At 40.9% G+C, this 17,974-nt stretch overlaps 1 protein-coding gene across 1 annotated transcript in view; it reads right to left on the minus strand.

Annotated features, from left to right (window-relative positions):
• Nucleotides 1-1,284: 1,284 nt before the first annotated feature.
• The window catches only part of LOC149464702 (zinc finger protein 277-like), a 110,306-nt gene continuing 93,616 nt past the window's right edge, over nt 1,285-17,974 (minus strand). Inside the window, exons 11-12 of the mRNA XM_089673953.1 lie at nt 16,920-17,094; nt 1,285-2,430 (exon numbers count right to left, since the gene is read on the minus strand). Coding sequence (XP_089530079.1) covers nt 2,250-2,430; nt 16,920-17,094 — 356 coding nt within the window. The 3' untranslated portion in view covers nt 1,285-2,249. The remainder of the gene's footprint in view (nt 2,431-16,919; nt 17,095-17,974) is intronic.

The following is a 17,974-nucleotide window of genomic DNA, read 5'->3' on the forward strand; positions in this document are numbered from 1 at the left end:
TTGGCAACTTGAACTTTCAGCTCCCTCTACAGATTTTCAATCGGATTAGGGTCTGGAGATGGGCTAGGCCACTCCAGGACCTTAATGTGCTTCTTCTTGAACCACTCCTTTGTTGCCTTGGCCGTGTGTCTTGGATCATTGTCATGCTGGAACACCCATTCATGACCCATTTTCAATGCCCTGGCTGAGGGAAAAAGGTTCTCGCCCAAGATTTGACGGTGCATTGCCCCGTCCATTGTCCCTTTGATGCAGTGCAGTTGTCCTGTCCCCTTAGCAAAAAAACACCCCCAAAGCAGAATGTTTCGACCACCATGTTTGACAGTTGGGATGGTGTTCTTGGGGTCATAGGCAGCATTCCTTCTCCTTCAAACACGTTACGTTGATGCCAAAGAGCTCGATTTTGGTCTCATCTGACCACAACACTTTCAACCAGTCCTCCTCTGCATTATTCAGATGTTCAGTGGCATACTTCAAACGGGCCTGGACATGTGCTTTCTTGAGCAAAGGGACCTTGCGGGCACTGCAGGATTTCAATCATTGTCGGCGTAGTGTGTTATCAATTGTTTTCTTGGTGACTGTGGTCCCAGCTGCCTGGAGATCATTAACAAGATCCTCACGTGTAGTTCTGGAATGATTCCTCACTGTTCTCATGATCACTGACACTCCACGCGGTGAGATCTTGCACAGTGCACCAGACCTAGGGAGACTGACCGTAGTTTTGTGTTTCTTCCATATGCGAATGATTGCACCAACTGTTGTCACCTTCTCATCAAGCTGCTTGGCGATAGTTTGGTAGCCAAGTCCAGCCTTGTGTAGGTCTACAATCTTGTCCCTGACATCCTTGGACAGCTCTTTGATCTTTGCCATGGTGGAGAGTTTGGAATCTGATGGTTTGATTTCTCCTGTGGACAGGTGTCTTTTATACAGGTAACAAAATGAGACTAGCAGCACTCCCTTTAGGAGACTGCTTCTAATCTCGGCTTATTACCTGTATGAAAGACTGCTGGTAGCCAGAAATCCTGCTGAATGATAGGGGGTCAAATACTTATTTCCCTCATGAACATGCAAATCAGTGCATCATTTGTTAGACATGCATTTCTTTGGAATTTTTTGTTGCTATTCTGTCTCAGTGTTACAATACACATACCATTCGATTTTTAGACTGATCATTTCTTTGCGAGTGGGCAAGCATTCAAAATCAGCAGGGGATCAAATACTTATTTCCGTCACTGTATATCCCATCGATTGTAGATGCTCTAACTTTCATGCAAACCAATCAATATACACTTTTTGGGATTTTTTTATTTTTTACCAAAGACATTTAGCAGAATACATTTTGGTCAAAATGTATGAAGACATTTGAATTTTACATTTTTTGCATTGGGTAGGTTTTATAGCAGAAAGTAAATGTATTGTTTTTTTTTTATTTTCGTTTATATATCACAAGGAACAAACCCAGGAGGTGATCAAATACCACCAAAAGAAAGCTCTATTTGTGTGAAAGAAAATTGCCAATTAAAGTAGCATAGTGGCGAATAGCAAAACATGGCCTGGTTGTGAAGGGGGTAAAATGTTCTGGAGCTTGAGAATCTCAGCTGGTTTTTTTCCTAAACCTTTCCTATACAGAAATTTATCTGAGCAAAAACATTGGGCTGAAATAGAATTAGGAGCATACTCATTTTCTTTCTAAAATCCATATACAACTCAGAAGGCCAGTAATACTGTCTGAGCAGCATTCTCATGGAACTGTTCTATAATAGCATACATAACAGACTCCTGTACATTAGAAATAACTATGCCTCGCTGCTAAAGCTGGAAAACCTTTCCTTTATTAGGAAATTTAAGAAAATATTTATTATATCAAAAGGGTATTAGCATGTTCTGTGTCCTGTTTAATTTAAACAAGAATTAGAAGACATTTAATTAGTACAATAAAGGAACTTGTGCAATGAAAGATGGAATTCACTTGTTTAAATTGTGTGACAGGTATTCTGACAGCTATGAAAACTGTTCCCTTTGTGGCAGATACCTACTCAGTACAGACACTGTTTCCAAAAAAAAAAAAAAAAAGAAGAGCTTTTAAATAAAGACATCTACAAAGTCTGTATAAAAGTGAACACCTGCAAGCCTGCAAGTACCACGTGATCATTCTTTTTTGTAATACAGAGATGCTTCCTGTTTAGTTAGTTCCATTTAATGGAATTCTGATAAAATGAGAAGCATAAATACAGGGTTATCTTATTCCACATTTATCTCCTTAAGACATTGTCCTGTAATAGCTGGTTAAGTACACTCGTCTTTTTTAGTGCTTCAAGCCTTGAAAGATCTTCTCCAATAACCGGGAGCTCATCATTCTGTGCTGCTGTCTCCTCCTCACTGTCAGACAATGTACACAAGAGGGAATCATTTTCATAAGTGGGAAAGTAATACCTGCCAACAAACCAGAAATAGGTTACTTATATGTCATTCCACTGATATAAGTAATCTAAGAGAGAGTTTCTTTAAAGTGTATGTTACCCTAATTATTTTGTTTTCTATAGCCATCTTCACATATGTGTATTTTATAAATCAAAGTCTCTATCATGTTCATGTACTTATTCCATCTGAAGTACCTAGTTGATCCTGACAGTTACCTTTCTTCCTTGTTCTAAACTAACCATGCATGCACAGATAAGCTTATGTGCTCAATTGCATAATTTGGCTGGTCATTTAGAGTTACAGGACACTGCGCAGACTCACGGCATGTCTGTATTGGATAGATTTGTTCAGCCGCCACAGCCCCCAACCAATCACACCCTGCCTCTTGAACACACTCCCTGTTAAGCACAGTCTGCATCTTGCCTCAGGCTGAACAGACAATGGAATACAGGCACAATGCGGGTTATTTACTAAAATTGGAGAGTGCAAAATCTGGTGCAAGTCTGCATAGAAACCAATCAGCTTCCAGCTTTTATTGTCAAAGCTTAATTGAACAAGCTGAAGTTAGAAGTTGATTGACCACCATGCACAGCTGCACCAGATTCTGAGTGCACCAGTTTTAGTAATTCTACCCCAATGTGTCTGCTCAGTGTTCTGTAACCCCACCCCCCAATATCAGGAAGAAGAGTTACATGGTGAAATTATGTAACCTTATACAAAAAGGTAAGCAGCATTTCTAAAACCAACAAAAGGAGTTAGGGTGCCTGCATAGTTAAGACTATATTAGAAGGTGTCTATAACATTGTATGTTCTCAACTCCTTTAAAGAGGTCAGTTACTTGGTTCCATTTCAAAATTAAGCATCATTCAGTTCTTCAGTAAACTGGCCACATCACTGAATCAGATAAGACCTACATACAACACTACAACATACTTTTCAACATCACTATTTGGGCACTGTTGGCTTGCACCAAAAGTATTATTGCCCAAAGCTAAGTATTGGGCTATAGTTTGAATCAGGGATCTCTAAACTATGGCCCATTGGCCACATCCGCCCAGGTACAAGATTTCATCTGGCCCGCAGCTGATGTGCACAGATTGGGGATACAGATCAGTTGGTCTCTGCTGATGGGGACCCAGATGTAAGGGTGTCCATCAAAGCAACGGCTTCTCCTCCTGTCAATTCCTTGCCTTCTCTTAACTGAGGCACAAGATCTTAGCTGCTGTGCACACCACCTTTCCTGTTTGTCAGGAAGTAATCGATTGATGGATGGTCCTATGTTCCCTTTGACAGGCAGCTAGTGGATCAAGTTGGGATCCTGCTATAGGTACCCCCTGTGAAGAATGGTATAAACCCTGAGGCCTCTCTGGGAACTAACCACAAGGGTCCTTCATTTACAGGACATCTGCAGCCTTATGCAGAAATTCCTTTTGTTTTTTTCCTTTACTTCTACTCCAAATAAATATTCCTCAGCAGAGAAGACAAGGGTTAGGGGCAGGTTGGTGGATTCGTAGAACCGTGTGTTGCAGAACTAGGTAGGCAGGTGTGCAGTGTTGTCTATCACTCTAGGTACACTGATTGGTGAAAGAATCATTTTTTAGGTAGGGTGCTTTTTCACCAGTTAAGTTATAAGATACCCTCGGCCTACCTATTCCCTCACTTTTAAGGGTTCTGTTCACCTAATATACCTTTCCCTTCAGAATGCCTTCAATGATTGGTTCCCCTGGCATCCCTCTATGCTTGGGAAATTTTTCTTTAGTCTATCCATTGGGATGCTATGTTGTGAGGGCCCCCACAATTTTTCTATCTTTTAACAGAATCAGGGTATAAGGTTCCATAATGAGGAAAGGGCTGTACAGTCTAGGAACCAATCCTAAGTTTAAGAGAACAAGGCTTAGGCCTTCTCCCCTTTATTTTTGACTGGTTGGACTTAAACTTCTCTGTGGACTTCTGCTGTCCACACTTACCTAGAGGGATTTTTTTTTGTCTTGAGTGAGCCCAGTGAATTATTTTCTTCTATTGACCTAATAGCTGTTGATTTATTCTACTCTCATTTTGGTAGTGTGTTTTTTCCCACTTGTTATCTTAGTGAATTGCCTGTCTCTCCAGTTTCACTGGCAGGGGTCCAATTTTCTTTCAAGGAGGAGCCTCTCCTTGACAGTGTTTTTCCTTTTCTACTCTGAAATATCTAGTTGGTTTTGTTCATAGTGAAAGCTCCTCTGCATTTGCAGAAGTTTCCTCCCCATTTAGTTTGCTCAAGAGTTGGATTACTCATACACCTCTTAAATGCAACCCAAAGAGAGCTATCAGTGGATGTTGCCTACCCCTAAGCTGGACTGCTTTGGGTGTCCTGACTGTATGATATTTTGAATTCCAGTGTTCTTCAGTGGATAAAGAAAATATGATTTTGTTCTGTAGTATCAAGTCTACTGGGGGACATATTGGCTTTATATACTGCTTGTTCAACCAAAAACCCTGGGCTTCCAAATCCCCCAAACCTGTAGACAAGTCCTGTTTAGCATGAAGGGATACCCAAACTTTCCATATTGGGAATGTAAGCTAAACTTTGCGGACAACTGGACAGACAGCATCTCAGATGTCTGAGTACAAGAAGTGGTTTCTAAAGGTTAGACACTAGGGGGTTTATTTACTAAAGCTGGAGAGTCCAAAATCAGACTCCCTTCTGCATAGAAACCAATCAGCTTCTAACCTCAGCTTGTTCAATGAAGCTTTGGCAATGAAACCTGGAAGCTGATTGGTTTCTATGCAGAAGTGAGTCTGATTTTGCACTCTCCAGCTTTAGTAAATAAACCCCTAGAGGTCTGGTTTAAGCCCCCCAAGGCTTCATGTCTTCCAACTTTCCTGTGTCACCACACAGGTTAGCAGAGTTCCATGCAGCCCATGCAAGTCTTCTTGATCAAAGGGTTATTACCCCAGTTCCTGTAGCAGAAAGGTTTCAGGGATTTTATCCCAACCTTTTTACAGTTCTCAAAACAAAAAATGCATTAACGCAATCTTGGATCTCAAGGCTCTAAGTGTCTTCATTCAGACCAAAATAAATTTGCATGGAATCCACCAGATCCATCATAGCCTCCTCTCCAGTAAGAAGACTTTCTGGCCTCTGTAGACATGAAACAGAAACGTGCTCCTATTTTTCCAGCACATCAATGATTCCTTCCCTTAGCTGTGGGTCCATAAACTCCCTCCCAAAGACAGGCACTATTGGGTTGGAACAAACATGTTGCATGAAGTACTGACCCAAGAAAATTAGATCTTTATGGGAATATGTATCATTGGTTTCAGAAAAATAGATAAAGTCTTGCTTTATTTCCAGCTTTCATCGCCCCAAAACTAGTCACCAGATATAATCTCTGGAGTAGTTTCCCACTCCCATCCTTCCAGAGTATCCCCATTGTGGTTTATCCATATGGCCCCCTGGAGGGAGCTTAAAAAAAGGTTCAGCTGGATCCTGAACATTCAGAAGTTAGCACTGGAGCCGACTCATCAATTGGAGTATCTGGATCTTATCCAAGGTACATCTCAAGAAAATGTTTTCTTCTCCAGGAGAAACTTAAAACTCTCCCCTCCTAGACCTGGACTCAACAGATTCTTTGCTTCTGTATGAGAGTCATGAGGTTGATGTTAACCCCCAGGGAAGTCCCATTTGCCCAGTTCCACTCAAGACCACTACAACTCAACATCGTGTTATCATGGGATGGATCAGTTCAACCTCTGGACAAATCAATGAGCCTGTCACCAAGCACCAGGTTGTCTTTGGCCTGATTGCTCACAAATTAGGAAATTCTTCCTTCAGATGTCTTGGAGGTTCCTCACAATGCACAGTCCTAGACACCTAGAATGCGGCCCTTCACATGACTCGTAAAAGCAAAATAAAATTATTTAGGCCACTCTGAGAAAAATTGGAGTGTTCCCTATGCCTGAATAGGGTTATTTACAATCACAATACTGAGAGCAAGTTTCTTGGCCAAATTAGAGCAATAGGCTTCATGAGTTTGTGCCTCTTCTGGTTGTCTGGATTAAGCAATCTTTATCAAATTACGTACAGGATACCATTAAACTGCCTTCTTAAAGATCACCTATACTTCATATTAGAAATGGGAGAAGGATCTAGTGTCAGTCATTCAAAAAAGGAAAGAACAAAACTTGTACACATTTTCATTAAGGTATAGGGTTTCCAGCTTCTATATCTCTGATATATCCTGTAACCCTGTCAGATAGTTGGAAGAGTTATGAGTAAAGGAAGAAGCTCTGTGCACTTGTGGTAGCACTACCAAGATTTTATTTTGAAGCTTGAAATGCCAATGTATACTAAAAGCACACAAGAAGACATTCCCAATGACCTCCCATCTTTTATTTAATTACACAGCTTCCTTCAAGGTAAGCAACCTGCACTACTCTACCTCCTTAATGCTACATAATACCTTATTCCACTATTCTAAAGAAGCTGCATAATATTCAGCTTGGGTCAGACAACAAACACCCTTTCTTTTACAAACCAAATGGCATCAAGTGGAAACAGGAAAAGCATTATATGGATCCCAGTGGTGATAACACAGGGAGTTAAGGAGCTCTCATGTCCAACACCACTTGGATAATACTAAACACTATAAAGGATGCCTGCCACATTATGTCTGCCCAGCTCTATGTGACAATGGAAGAGGACCAAGCACCCCCGTATATTGCGTGAAGTATAAATGGAACCCTTCAGAGTGCTCTTCACAAATGATATGCCTTCTCCTACTGATATTGGAAAATATGCAGAACGTGAAGTTAGAGTACTGATTTTACTTAAAAGTTGTATTCTGGCTTTTAAAACATATCTGCATTACAGCCAATCAAGAAGCATTTTTTAGAATATAGTAAATGCACTCTCCATAATTCTATACAGTGTTCAGCATAAAGGAGTACACTCCAACAGATTTGTAAGAAAACCTTTACTTTCCTTTCAGAATCAACATTTTCTATGGGACACTATACTACATCATACTCTGCAATCAAAGGCCCGCATTTGTGTTAACAAGATTTGTTAATTTGCACAAATTATTTTTACTAAAATTCATTCAAGACCATATTGCAAAAATGAATACACCCCATTGAAAGCAAACCCATTCCCATTTCATGCTGTTAGCAATGGCACCACATTGAAGAGAAATGTGACAAGGCCAGAGAAAAAAAATAATTTCTTTACACAAGAAAGTTTAAGGCTACAAGAAGATCAAAAAGCTTTACTTATCAGTCACAATGCTGTAGCAAAAGTGATACAAACATTTAACAAAGATGGAACTGCAACCATCTCACAGAGACGTCCAGGACATCCACAAATGTTAACTCCTCAGCAGGAGCATTTTCTGATGAGAAGGGTTGAAGAAAATCACCATGCAAGTTCACTGCAGTTAGATAAAGAAGTAGAAAGCCAAATTGGGGTGTTTATTTCCCGTTACACAATAAGGCATACACAACAGAGGAATTGCATGCATGGGTGTCGTCAACAAAGGAAGCCTCTCCTAAAGCCCATACACAAAAAAAGCCCGCCTAGAATTTGCCAGGGCCCATGTTAAAAAATAACATGACTACTGAAACTCTGCACTCTGGAGTGATGAGTCCAAGATAAATGTTTTTGGAACTGATGGCTTCAAAACTGTATGGCATTGGAAAGGTGAGGAGTACAAAGAAAAATGCATGGTGCCTACAGAGAAACATGGTGGTGTCAGTGTCCTTCTGTGGAGCTACATGAGTGGTGCTGGTGTCAGGGAACTGTATTTCATTGATGGTATCATGAATTCACAAATGAAAGAAGATGCCACCATCACTCCGCACCCTTGTTCGTCGCGCACTTTTCCAACATGACAATGATCCAAACACTCATCTAAGGCCACTGCTGCATTTCTGAAGAACAGGGTGAACGTGATTCAGTGGCCAAGTAGTAATTGTTTTGGAAGAACAAGGAAAATTTACTTTTTAGGCATTTAACTAGACAATTATCTTAAAATTCAATATTTTATTCCAAAGATCAAAACATAAAAACAAAATCAAGATATTACATTCTCATTAAAAATTCACAACCAGATCACGACGAGAAGCCGAGCTCATTTCTTTGAAATGGCTGGTGACGCAGCGTAGTGGTTGGATGTCAATGAAGCCTCCCTCAAGATGCCACATCAAGATGCTGTAGGCTGATCATCTACTCTTATTGTGTTGAAGTTATTTTTCTCCCCTCTCCATTACCTTCCTGGTGATGGATGGGAGCTATATATATTTGCTATTCCATAGTTTTTTTTTCATGCCAAGGGAACCTATCCTACTGCTTTTCACTTTGGGATTTGTATACATGGATGACCGCTCCCCTGTATTCCAATAGCTTGGGGAAGCAGATTTTTCTGCGATTGTGCATTGCATGGTCCTCCCAGCACCTACAGTTAGGCAGGGAGGGCTGGTCTTTTTTGGGGTGGCTGACAGGCTCAGCCTGGTCACTCCTGTTGGTTAATTTCTTCTCAGACCTTGATCCCAGCACAGTTGTGTTGGGGTCTGTTTTCTAATGTTTTTATCTCTGTTTTTATTGACAGATAACACTGTGCACAAACAGACTATTGGGACAGATGGAGTATATCATATTCTAAAGTAATAGTACTTCGCTTTTCCCTGCATAGGCTATTATGGGTTTATGGATGATGCGGGTGGCCCCGTAATTTGGCAGGGGACCCCCTTCCACTAGAGGGCGCCTTGATAATGTTCTGTTTTATGATGGCTAATGTACCCATTGTGTCCTGGAATGTTAGGGGGTTGCACGATCCTCTGAAGTGCTCCATGGTCAGTGCATCCCTGCGCAAGTACCACCCAGGGATAGAAGGGCTGCAGGAGATGCACCTGACCGGGGACACGCTGAAATTTATTGAGTATGGTTGGGTCGGTTGTTCTTACCACTCTACTTATGCCTCGTACTCTTGGGGGGCTGAGTTTATTGGTCCACCGATCCTTAGATTTCCAGGTGTTCTCCTCTAGTACCAAACATGAAGGTAGATTTATATTTCTGCACTGCAGGCTATATACAGTCCAATGTGTTTTGGCATCGGTATATGTACCACCTCCTTTCTCTACCCTGGTTCTGCGACAGCTTGTAAACTTTTTGTTGAATAAACTGGACCTTCCTCGTTTTGTCATGGGTGACCTTCCTGGGGTAGTCCACCCTCAACTGGATAGACATCCACCTGTGGCCATGGGACCCACTGGTAGGGGCACCCTGCTGGCATGCTTCATTGTCAAGGTGGGATGGTTAGACATCTGGAGAGCAAGAAACCCTCTTCGCATTGAATTCTCCTGTTTTTCTAAGACTCATACTACCCTATCCAGAATTGATCTATGTTTGGGAACGATCCAGTCCAACACCTTGATTCATGACATCAGCTATGCGCTTAGGGGTATCTCAGATCATTCTTCCTTAGTTGTAGTGCTAAATGTTAAACCCATCACCTTCCTTATGTAGATCACCTTGGAAAATGAATGCATTTTGGCTGCACTTAACGTGTTACTAAACCCAAGACCCTGCATTCACTATATCTGGTCTCCCACAGTACACACATGGAAATGCGATTATTTTAGCAAATATAAACTGCTAAATACCTTTTCTCATCAGCAGTTAGAGCAGTCTTGTGACTTCAGCTGAGCACTGGTTAAAGCTTGTGGAAGGAGCTTTATCTAGGAGGATGGAAATCCCCTGACCTCTGTCTGGACAGTGCTGATTGGCATGTGCTAATCACATGCACTCTCCCAAGGAAAAAAAAAAAAAAAAAAAAACCTCTCTAGCAATACACTCTAAACCTCTAAACTGAGCATGTGCAGAAGGGCACAGTTCAGTGTCTTATTAGCCTGGGCATTTGAACAAAAGGAGGGGCAGAAAAGAAAATGCAAAGGATTAACCCCTTAGGTTCCACAGTGAGTATAACAAGCATGCTTTACTGCATATACAGACTGATTTTACTGTTGTGGATTTAGCAACAAATTCCTTCCCACGCTATCATCCTAACCCGCATTACCAGATTTTTCGTAGATAACGCATACCACCACTGGATGCTTTTAAAATGTTGGCTCCCGGGTATCTTTTTTTAGAGGAAATTACGGCAATTAAAAACTCAAGTAAATGCCAGGAAGAGCAGCTATCGTAGCTAGTGGACAGAAAGGAGTGGGACTATCTTTCAGACCCTTCAGAGGCCTCTAGGGCAGCTTGGATCTCAGCGCAGGAAGCTTAACTGAGTGTGATATGCTTGGTGGGGGAGAAAAAATGTTTTTACGCCAGACGTTTTATGAGGAGAGGAAAAAGACGGCCACCTTCTGGCTAAACTTGTCAGGGCAAAGTCTACCACTCCTGCGATCAATGTAATTTGCTCTCAATCTGGTACTCTACTAAATACTCCTGATGGGGTGATGGCGGAATTGGTATAGTTTTATTCCACCCTGTACCAATCTAAGGTTTCTTGTACCCCCGATGAACTGCAGACCTGAGTACTGTACAGTGTGTATTAGACAGTTGTGGCAGGTGCAAAGGACACTACTTGACTCACCTCTCACTACTGAGGAAGTCCAGGAGGTGGTGGCTTCCTTCCCGACCTCAAAAGGCACCTGGAGCAAATGAACTTCCTATGAAAGTATACTCACAATATGACGACTCTGTGCTGCCCCACTTGCTTACAACATTCAACAATGTGTTCTGTCTTGGGAAAGTGCCAGACTCTATGGCTCAAGTCACTATATTATTCTGCTAAAACCCCAACTATTGCCAATTCATACAGGCCAATTTCTCTATTGCAGACAGATATAAAAATCCTTGCTAAAATATTAGCCGGAAGACTAAACAAAGTTATTGCTAGTGTCATACACTCTGATCAGGCAAGCTTCATGCCTCACAAATCTACTGTCATAAACCTTCGCAGACTCTTCCTGAACATGCAACTCCCTCTGACAACATGAGATCGAGAGTCTTGTTATCATTAAATGCCAACAAGGCGTTTGACGGTGTTGAGTAGCGGTACCTCTGGGAGGCTTTGAAGTGCTTTGGCTTTGAAGATACCTTTACTTCATGGGTGCAGTTGCTCTACTACACACTAAGACTGTAATTCATATGGGTAATCTGGTGTCCAATTCGTTCTCCCTGGGACAGGGCACTCAAAGCTGCCACCTATCGCCCTGTTTGCCCTGGCAATAGAGCCATTGGCTGCCTGTATTCTGGTCTCTATGTCCATTTGTGGCTTTCAATATGGTGAAATATGCGATAAACTACTATTATACGCTAATGCCATACTGATTATATTAGAATACTCTTCCTCCAGCTTACAAACCGTGATGGATGTTATTGGCAAATTTGGCCGGTATTCAGGCTTAACCGTTAACTGGTCCAAGTTGGCCCTTGATGACCAACTCACCCCAACTCTTCCACCAGGGTGCCCGGTACCTATAATCTTTAGTTTTAAATACTTTGGCATCGTGACCTTCAGAACAGTCACTGAGTTTCCGGGGCTAAATATTAATCCGCTTCTTAAACATTTTTGAGATGAAATACAGATATGGTGGAAACTGCGGATCTCTTTAATAGGCAGGGCCAACTTGGTTAAAATTATACTTAAGCCTCAATTACTCTACTACGCAATTCCTCACTGGTAATTCCTCATAAAACTTTTTGCACTGTTAACTCTCTTTTCTACTCCCTTTTATGGAAGCGAGGCCCTTCAAGGATTAAGCTAGAACAACTCCAGCATAATAAAATGGCAGAAGGTATTGCATTTCCATACCCATGGCTCTATGATATGTCTACTCAACTGCAACATATGGTGAGCGGTATGACCCCCCCCCCCCTGCTGTTACTGCTCGATTCCACTATGATACTACCCTAGCTGTGGCCCTTCGTTTTGTTAACACACCATCTCTAACCAAAGGGCTGGAGTCGCAATCCTTTGCTAAACCAAAATAGGTCTTTTCTCACTTATAGGCTGATGGATAAAATTTGGCACAAAACCAAACAACTCCAGGCGGTAGCAGGATATACCTGCTTTAGTACTCTCTGACACAATCCCACGTACCCTGAACTAGCTAAGCTCCAATATGTATCCAAGTGGCAGGCATATGGCATCACCCATATGAAACAGGTTTTTGATAATGGCAAATTGTTACCCTTTGCAGATTTGAAATCTAAATTTAATCTCCCTCTGCAGATGCATTTTTATTATCTACATTTAAGACATGAGGTAATGGCCCAGCGGTTTTTCCTGACTTCTGCCTCTCCCCCACTCCCGTGTTTCAATTGAGTCAACAGGTATCCTCCACTAAGGGGTTTATCTCGAATTGCTACCAACATCTCCTGGGACCCGATTTGGATAATTACCCTTGCAGGGCATGGATGCCGGATGTGGGGGAACTGATTGGAAAACAATGGGAGGAGGCTATTTGCTGCAGTTCTTTGAATGTGGCGCAGCGCCTCTCACAGCTGTACCTACTGCTTACAGAGTACATTATACCCCCTTTAAAATGCACAGGATGGGTTTACTGGCTAATCCCCTTTATCCTAGGTGTTGAAGGGACTATGGCCTAGCTCCAGTGGAGTTGGTGCTGCCTCGCTTGTTAGGATAAGATTAGGTTTAGTGGTGGGGCTCTCTCCCTAGGACAGATCCAATTTGATATAGAATATGAGTGGTCATAATACTGTTCTAGTTATGATGCTTTTTCTGGTTTTGCCCTGTTCACTTACCAATGGGTGGTGGGGATGTTGTATAATTTACTGCTTACCACTTTATAATATGTTTGTATGATTTCTAAGAATCTGTACACCAATGCTGATTACCATATTTACTGTATGATGTTTTCGTGACACAGGTATTTTGGAAAATGTTTCTATGTTCTGTTCAATAAACTATGTTTGGATAAGAAAAAAAAAAAAAATCACAACCAAATCATTACATTGGTATTGTACTTTTCCTGTGGTATGCAGCTTCCTGCCCAAAGAAGGAATATTATGTGACTAACATGCTCCACAAGGTTTCATATAATTTGGTGTGCCGCAACCTACAAATACAGCCCTCAGCTCAACATGTTCACACGAAGTGCTTCATCAGGAGATTTAGTATAATATAATAACAAAATACAGAGAGATTAATTGTATTATAATAGAAATATGAAGTTTTTTTGTTGAAAGAACATAATTCTATTAAGAATAGTATTTTACTTACAGTATACCAATGTGAACACACAGTATAAGAAGTAGATAAACAGGTCTGCGGTATGTCCTAAATTGGAATGCGGGGGCAGATCAATAAAGCAACCGCCATGAAAGTGTGAGCCGAACAAGAGGGCCAAAAGATATTTAGACTTTAAACAGGTTAATATACCACTGTGATATCCCAAACTATTCACTGGAACGCAGTCTAAATGGTATATATCTCTTTATCCATACCAATAAATATCCAACACTGTGAACAAAGACGCTTGCCTAGGCTTTCAGCCTCAAAGCTTTGGGTGTGAGATTCCCGGGACTTCCGCTTCCTCCATTTGGCAGGGCTGGAGTGCGCATGTGCGGGCAGAGGGTTCGCGCAGGCGTGGTGTTTGCTGCTGGGCTGGATGACGTCAATGCCGGCACCATGCGGGTGTGTTGTTTCCGGTTGGGGCACATATATGAAAGGACTGTGGAGGGGAATGCAGGGTGGAGCAGCAGCGGGAGACGGCGATGTGGAGAGGCATGTCCCACTAATAACAGTGAAGAGGTAAGCAACCAGCCATAGATCTATATGGGCTTTCTATGCTCAATCCAAACCTTAATGACATTTAACCGATGTCTTAGATGGATGCCCACATCTGTAGCCCAATATGAAGGGGACCATGTGGCAATAAGACTAAATGGATATATTTCTTTGAAGAGTATATTAAACGCGGATTGTACACATATCTATTAGAACTATTCAACATCCTTGTTGAATCCATGTTATTATTGTACACATAGGCTGAAAATGCAAGTTTGGGAATACTTCTACATATCCCTATGGTGAGTGTTGGAACTGGGGACACATTTCGTTAAGTAAACAGTAAATAGTGGGCCTTAGATAGTGGTCAGAAGTGGATACACTTATGGGTTCTGATACCAATTAGCATTCTAGGGGTAGTGATTGTGAGCTTCTCTTCTTTATTCACAGTGTTGGATATTTATTGGTTTGGATGAAGAGATATATACTATTTACACTGTGTTCCAGTGAATCGTTTTGATTATTACAGGGATATGAACTGGTTTAGGGCTAAATGTCTTTTGGCCCTCTTGTTCGACTCAGTTTCTTGGCGGTTGCTTTATAGATGTGCCCCCGCATATGAGTTTAGGACATGCCGCTGACCTGACTATCTACCTCTTATACTGTATGTCTACATTGGTATACTATAAGTAAAATACTATGCTTAATAGAATTATGTTCTTTCAACAAAAAAAACTTTGCTTGTATGGATATTATACTAAAGCTCCTGAAAAAGCACTATGTGAAAAACATGTTGAGCTGAAGGTTGTACTTGTAGGTTGCGGTTCCACCAAATTATATGATACCTTGTGGAGTGTGTTAGTCACGTAATATTCCTACCCTGGGCAGGAAGCTGCATACTGCAGGAAAAGTACAATACCAATGTGATGATTTGGTTGTGATTTTTTAATGAGAATGTAATATCGTCATTCTGTTTTTTTAATGGTTTTGATCTTTGGAATAAAATACTGAACAGTAAGATAATGGTCTAGTTAAATGACTAAAAACGTCAATTTTCCTTGTTCTTCCAAAACAATTACCATATGACCAATTTGGACATGGCATTAGTCCATTTCCAAAATGTCCACAGCTCCACCCTGTGATGACATTCAACAATTACTGATATTCAGTGGCCAAGGATGTCTCCTGATGAGAATCCAATCAAACACCTACGGGGAATACTGAAGAAACAAGTTGAGCATTACTCTCCATCCAGCACCCAGGCTCTAAAAGAGGTAATTCTTGAAGAATGGAAAAAGATTGATGTTGCAATATGTCGCCAACTTTGTCATTCGTTGCCTAAAAGACTTGGTGCTGTCCTTAAAAATCATGGAGGTCATACAAAATACTAGATGTAGTAGTTTTTATTGTGGGGTGTATTCATTTTTGCATCAACTAATTGAGTAAAACTGAAGATTTTGCAATCTAAGTTATATTATTAATCTTACTTTCATGTAATGAGCTAAACAAATGTTCTATAAAACTTAGGTTTGTGAAAAATTTGGAAAGTGGTCTTGTGTTCACTGAGATATTGATTAAAATCTTACTTTTCAAAAGATGTGAACTCATTTATGCTGAACACTGCAAGTAGAGACTTCCTTAAACTGCTTTCCCACCGCCCTATAGCAGAAATACTGCTACAGGGTGGCAGGGGTGTGCAAAATCACACACACACACACACACACACGATTTTCCATTTCCGGGTAGGGGGCACGCGTGAGCCCTACATGTGCCGCAATGGCGGCCTCACCTATCGATCATTGGGTCCAGGCTGGGGATTTCCCGCCGGCCGGAACCCGGTGATTACCAACAAGGGAGAGACCTGTATGTAAACAATACAGATCTCTCCCCTGTCAGCTCCTGCACATTGCTTTGTATTGCTCTGCATAACAGAGCAATACAAAGCAATGTACTTACACAGTAAAGCACACACACAGCATACAGTAAAACACAACACAGCACACAGTTAACCCTTTGATCGTCCCAGATGTTAACCCCTTCCTGTCCAGTGCCATTAGTACAGGGTCAGTGCTTTTTATTAGCCCTGATCACTGTATTGGTGTCACTGGGGATGTCAGTGACAATTAGTCAGTTCCCCCAATGTCAGAATGCCCGCCGCAGTCTCACAGTCCCGCTCTAAGTTGCTGATCGTTGCCATTACTAGTATAAAAAAAAGAAATTCCAGTATCTATACCGCCATTTGTAGACTCTATAACTTTCATGTAAACCAATTAATTTACACGTATTGGGATTTTTTTCCTTTTAGCAAAGACATGTAGCAGAATACATTTTGGCCTAAATTTATGATGAAATTTGTTTTTCAATTTTTTTTACTGGACATGCTTAATAGCAAAAAGTCAAAAATATTGTTTTCTTTTTCTCATAATTGTCTTTCTTTTATAGCGCAAAAAATAAATGCACAGGCAATCAAATACCACTGAAAGAGAGCTCTATTTGTGGGAAAAAGGAACATAAATTTAATTTAGGTGCAATGTTGAATGACCGCACAATAGTCAGTTAAAGTAACACAGCGCTGTATCGCACAAAATGGCCTGGTCAGGAAGGGGGGTAAATCCTCTGGAAGGCAAGTGGTTAAAATAGCAGTTATCACTGACGGGGATCTTAAAAACATGACCTTGTTGGAAATATTGAAAAATAGATTTGAGAAATGATGCCTTTTGATATCTGAACAGTTGCTACGAATGCTGTGTCTTGAATGCTTACTGTGGCTGATCCCATACAGATCTCTCAGGAAGAACACTTATATGACTGTATTTTTCCATGTGAGTTATTAATTCTCTTTTCGACTGAAATTTCTCTTGACAGCCATGACATCGACACTGATGGATTTGCCTTCTAATAAAATTCACCAATTTAACTTGCTGATAGAATTTCAGTCCTGTCAAACAGAAAACAATACAAACCAGTGAGAAAAGTAGTTCTTGCATTGCTAGAGGTCAGTTAAGCAGATCAAGAACAGTCACAAATGATATCAATGTAAATGGAATGCATTTATCACGTTGCATTTAGTACAACTTGTCAGTTCTTCAGTTCTGCTTGAATTCTCTCATACATTTCAGTTACAGGAAATAGGGCAACTTTATTTCTTTGAGAATTGCTTAATATCAGATTATAGTACGCTAGGAACATTATTATAATGGCTAGTTCACAGCACAAAATTGCACTCCGAATGCGTTCCAGATGCCTTTTTGCTTACAGTTCACACCACACTCCATTCCGGTACTTTTTTTATGCATTTTGCGGTGTTCCAGTAAAGTTCTGTGTAGAAAAAAATTCAGCATGTTCTACTTTTTTTCTGCACCAGAACACACTGCAACTGACTGCACTTGTGTGAACTAGGGCCATTGGAATACATGGAAAAGACTGTGCATGCATTTTTGATGCAGAAAAAGCATGCACTGGACTGCATCTGGTGTGAACCAGCCCAAAAAAAAAAAAAAAAAAAAAAAAAAAAAAAAAAAAAAGTGAGCGATGAACTAATCCACAGAATGCAAACAAATAGTAATTTTGTATAGCTTGCTCATTAGGTAAACTGGATAAACAAAAATATAAAGAAACATATGAAAGAGAAAGCAAAATAATTGGCAAAGCGTTGAATACAAAGTCTGCAGCTGCCTTGGTGTAATCAATCGATACAGAACATGACTATGCCAATTTCGGATTTAAGTGATTAAAACAGTGTTACAGGTATTAGTGAACAGACTTATCATAAGCTGCCCCGATGTCCTTGACTACATTTTTCCTAGACTAGACTCACA

The sequence above is a fragment of the Staurois parvus genome, unplaced genomic scaffold (genome assembly GCF_062004578.1).
Source record: "Staurois parvus isolate SC_StPar_1 unplaced genomic scaffold, SC_StPar_1.0 ptg000147l, whole genome shotgun sequence".
In the NCBI taxonomy this organism is placed as follows: Eukaryota; Metazoa; Chordata; class Amphibia; order Anura; family Ranidae; genus Staurois; species Staurois parvus.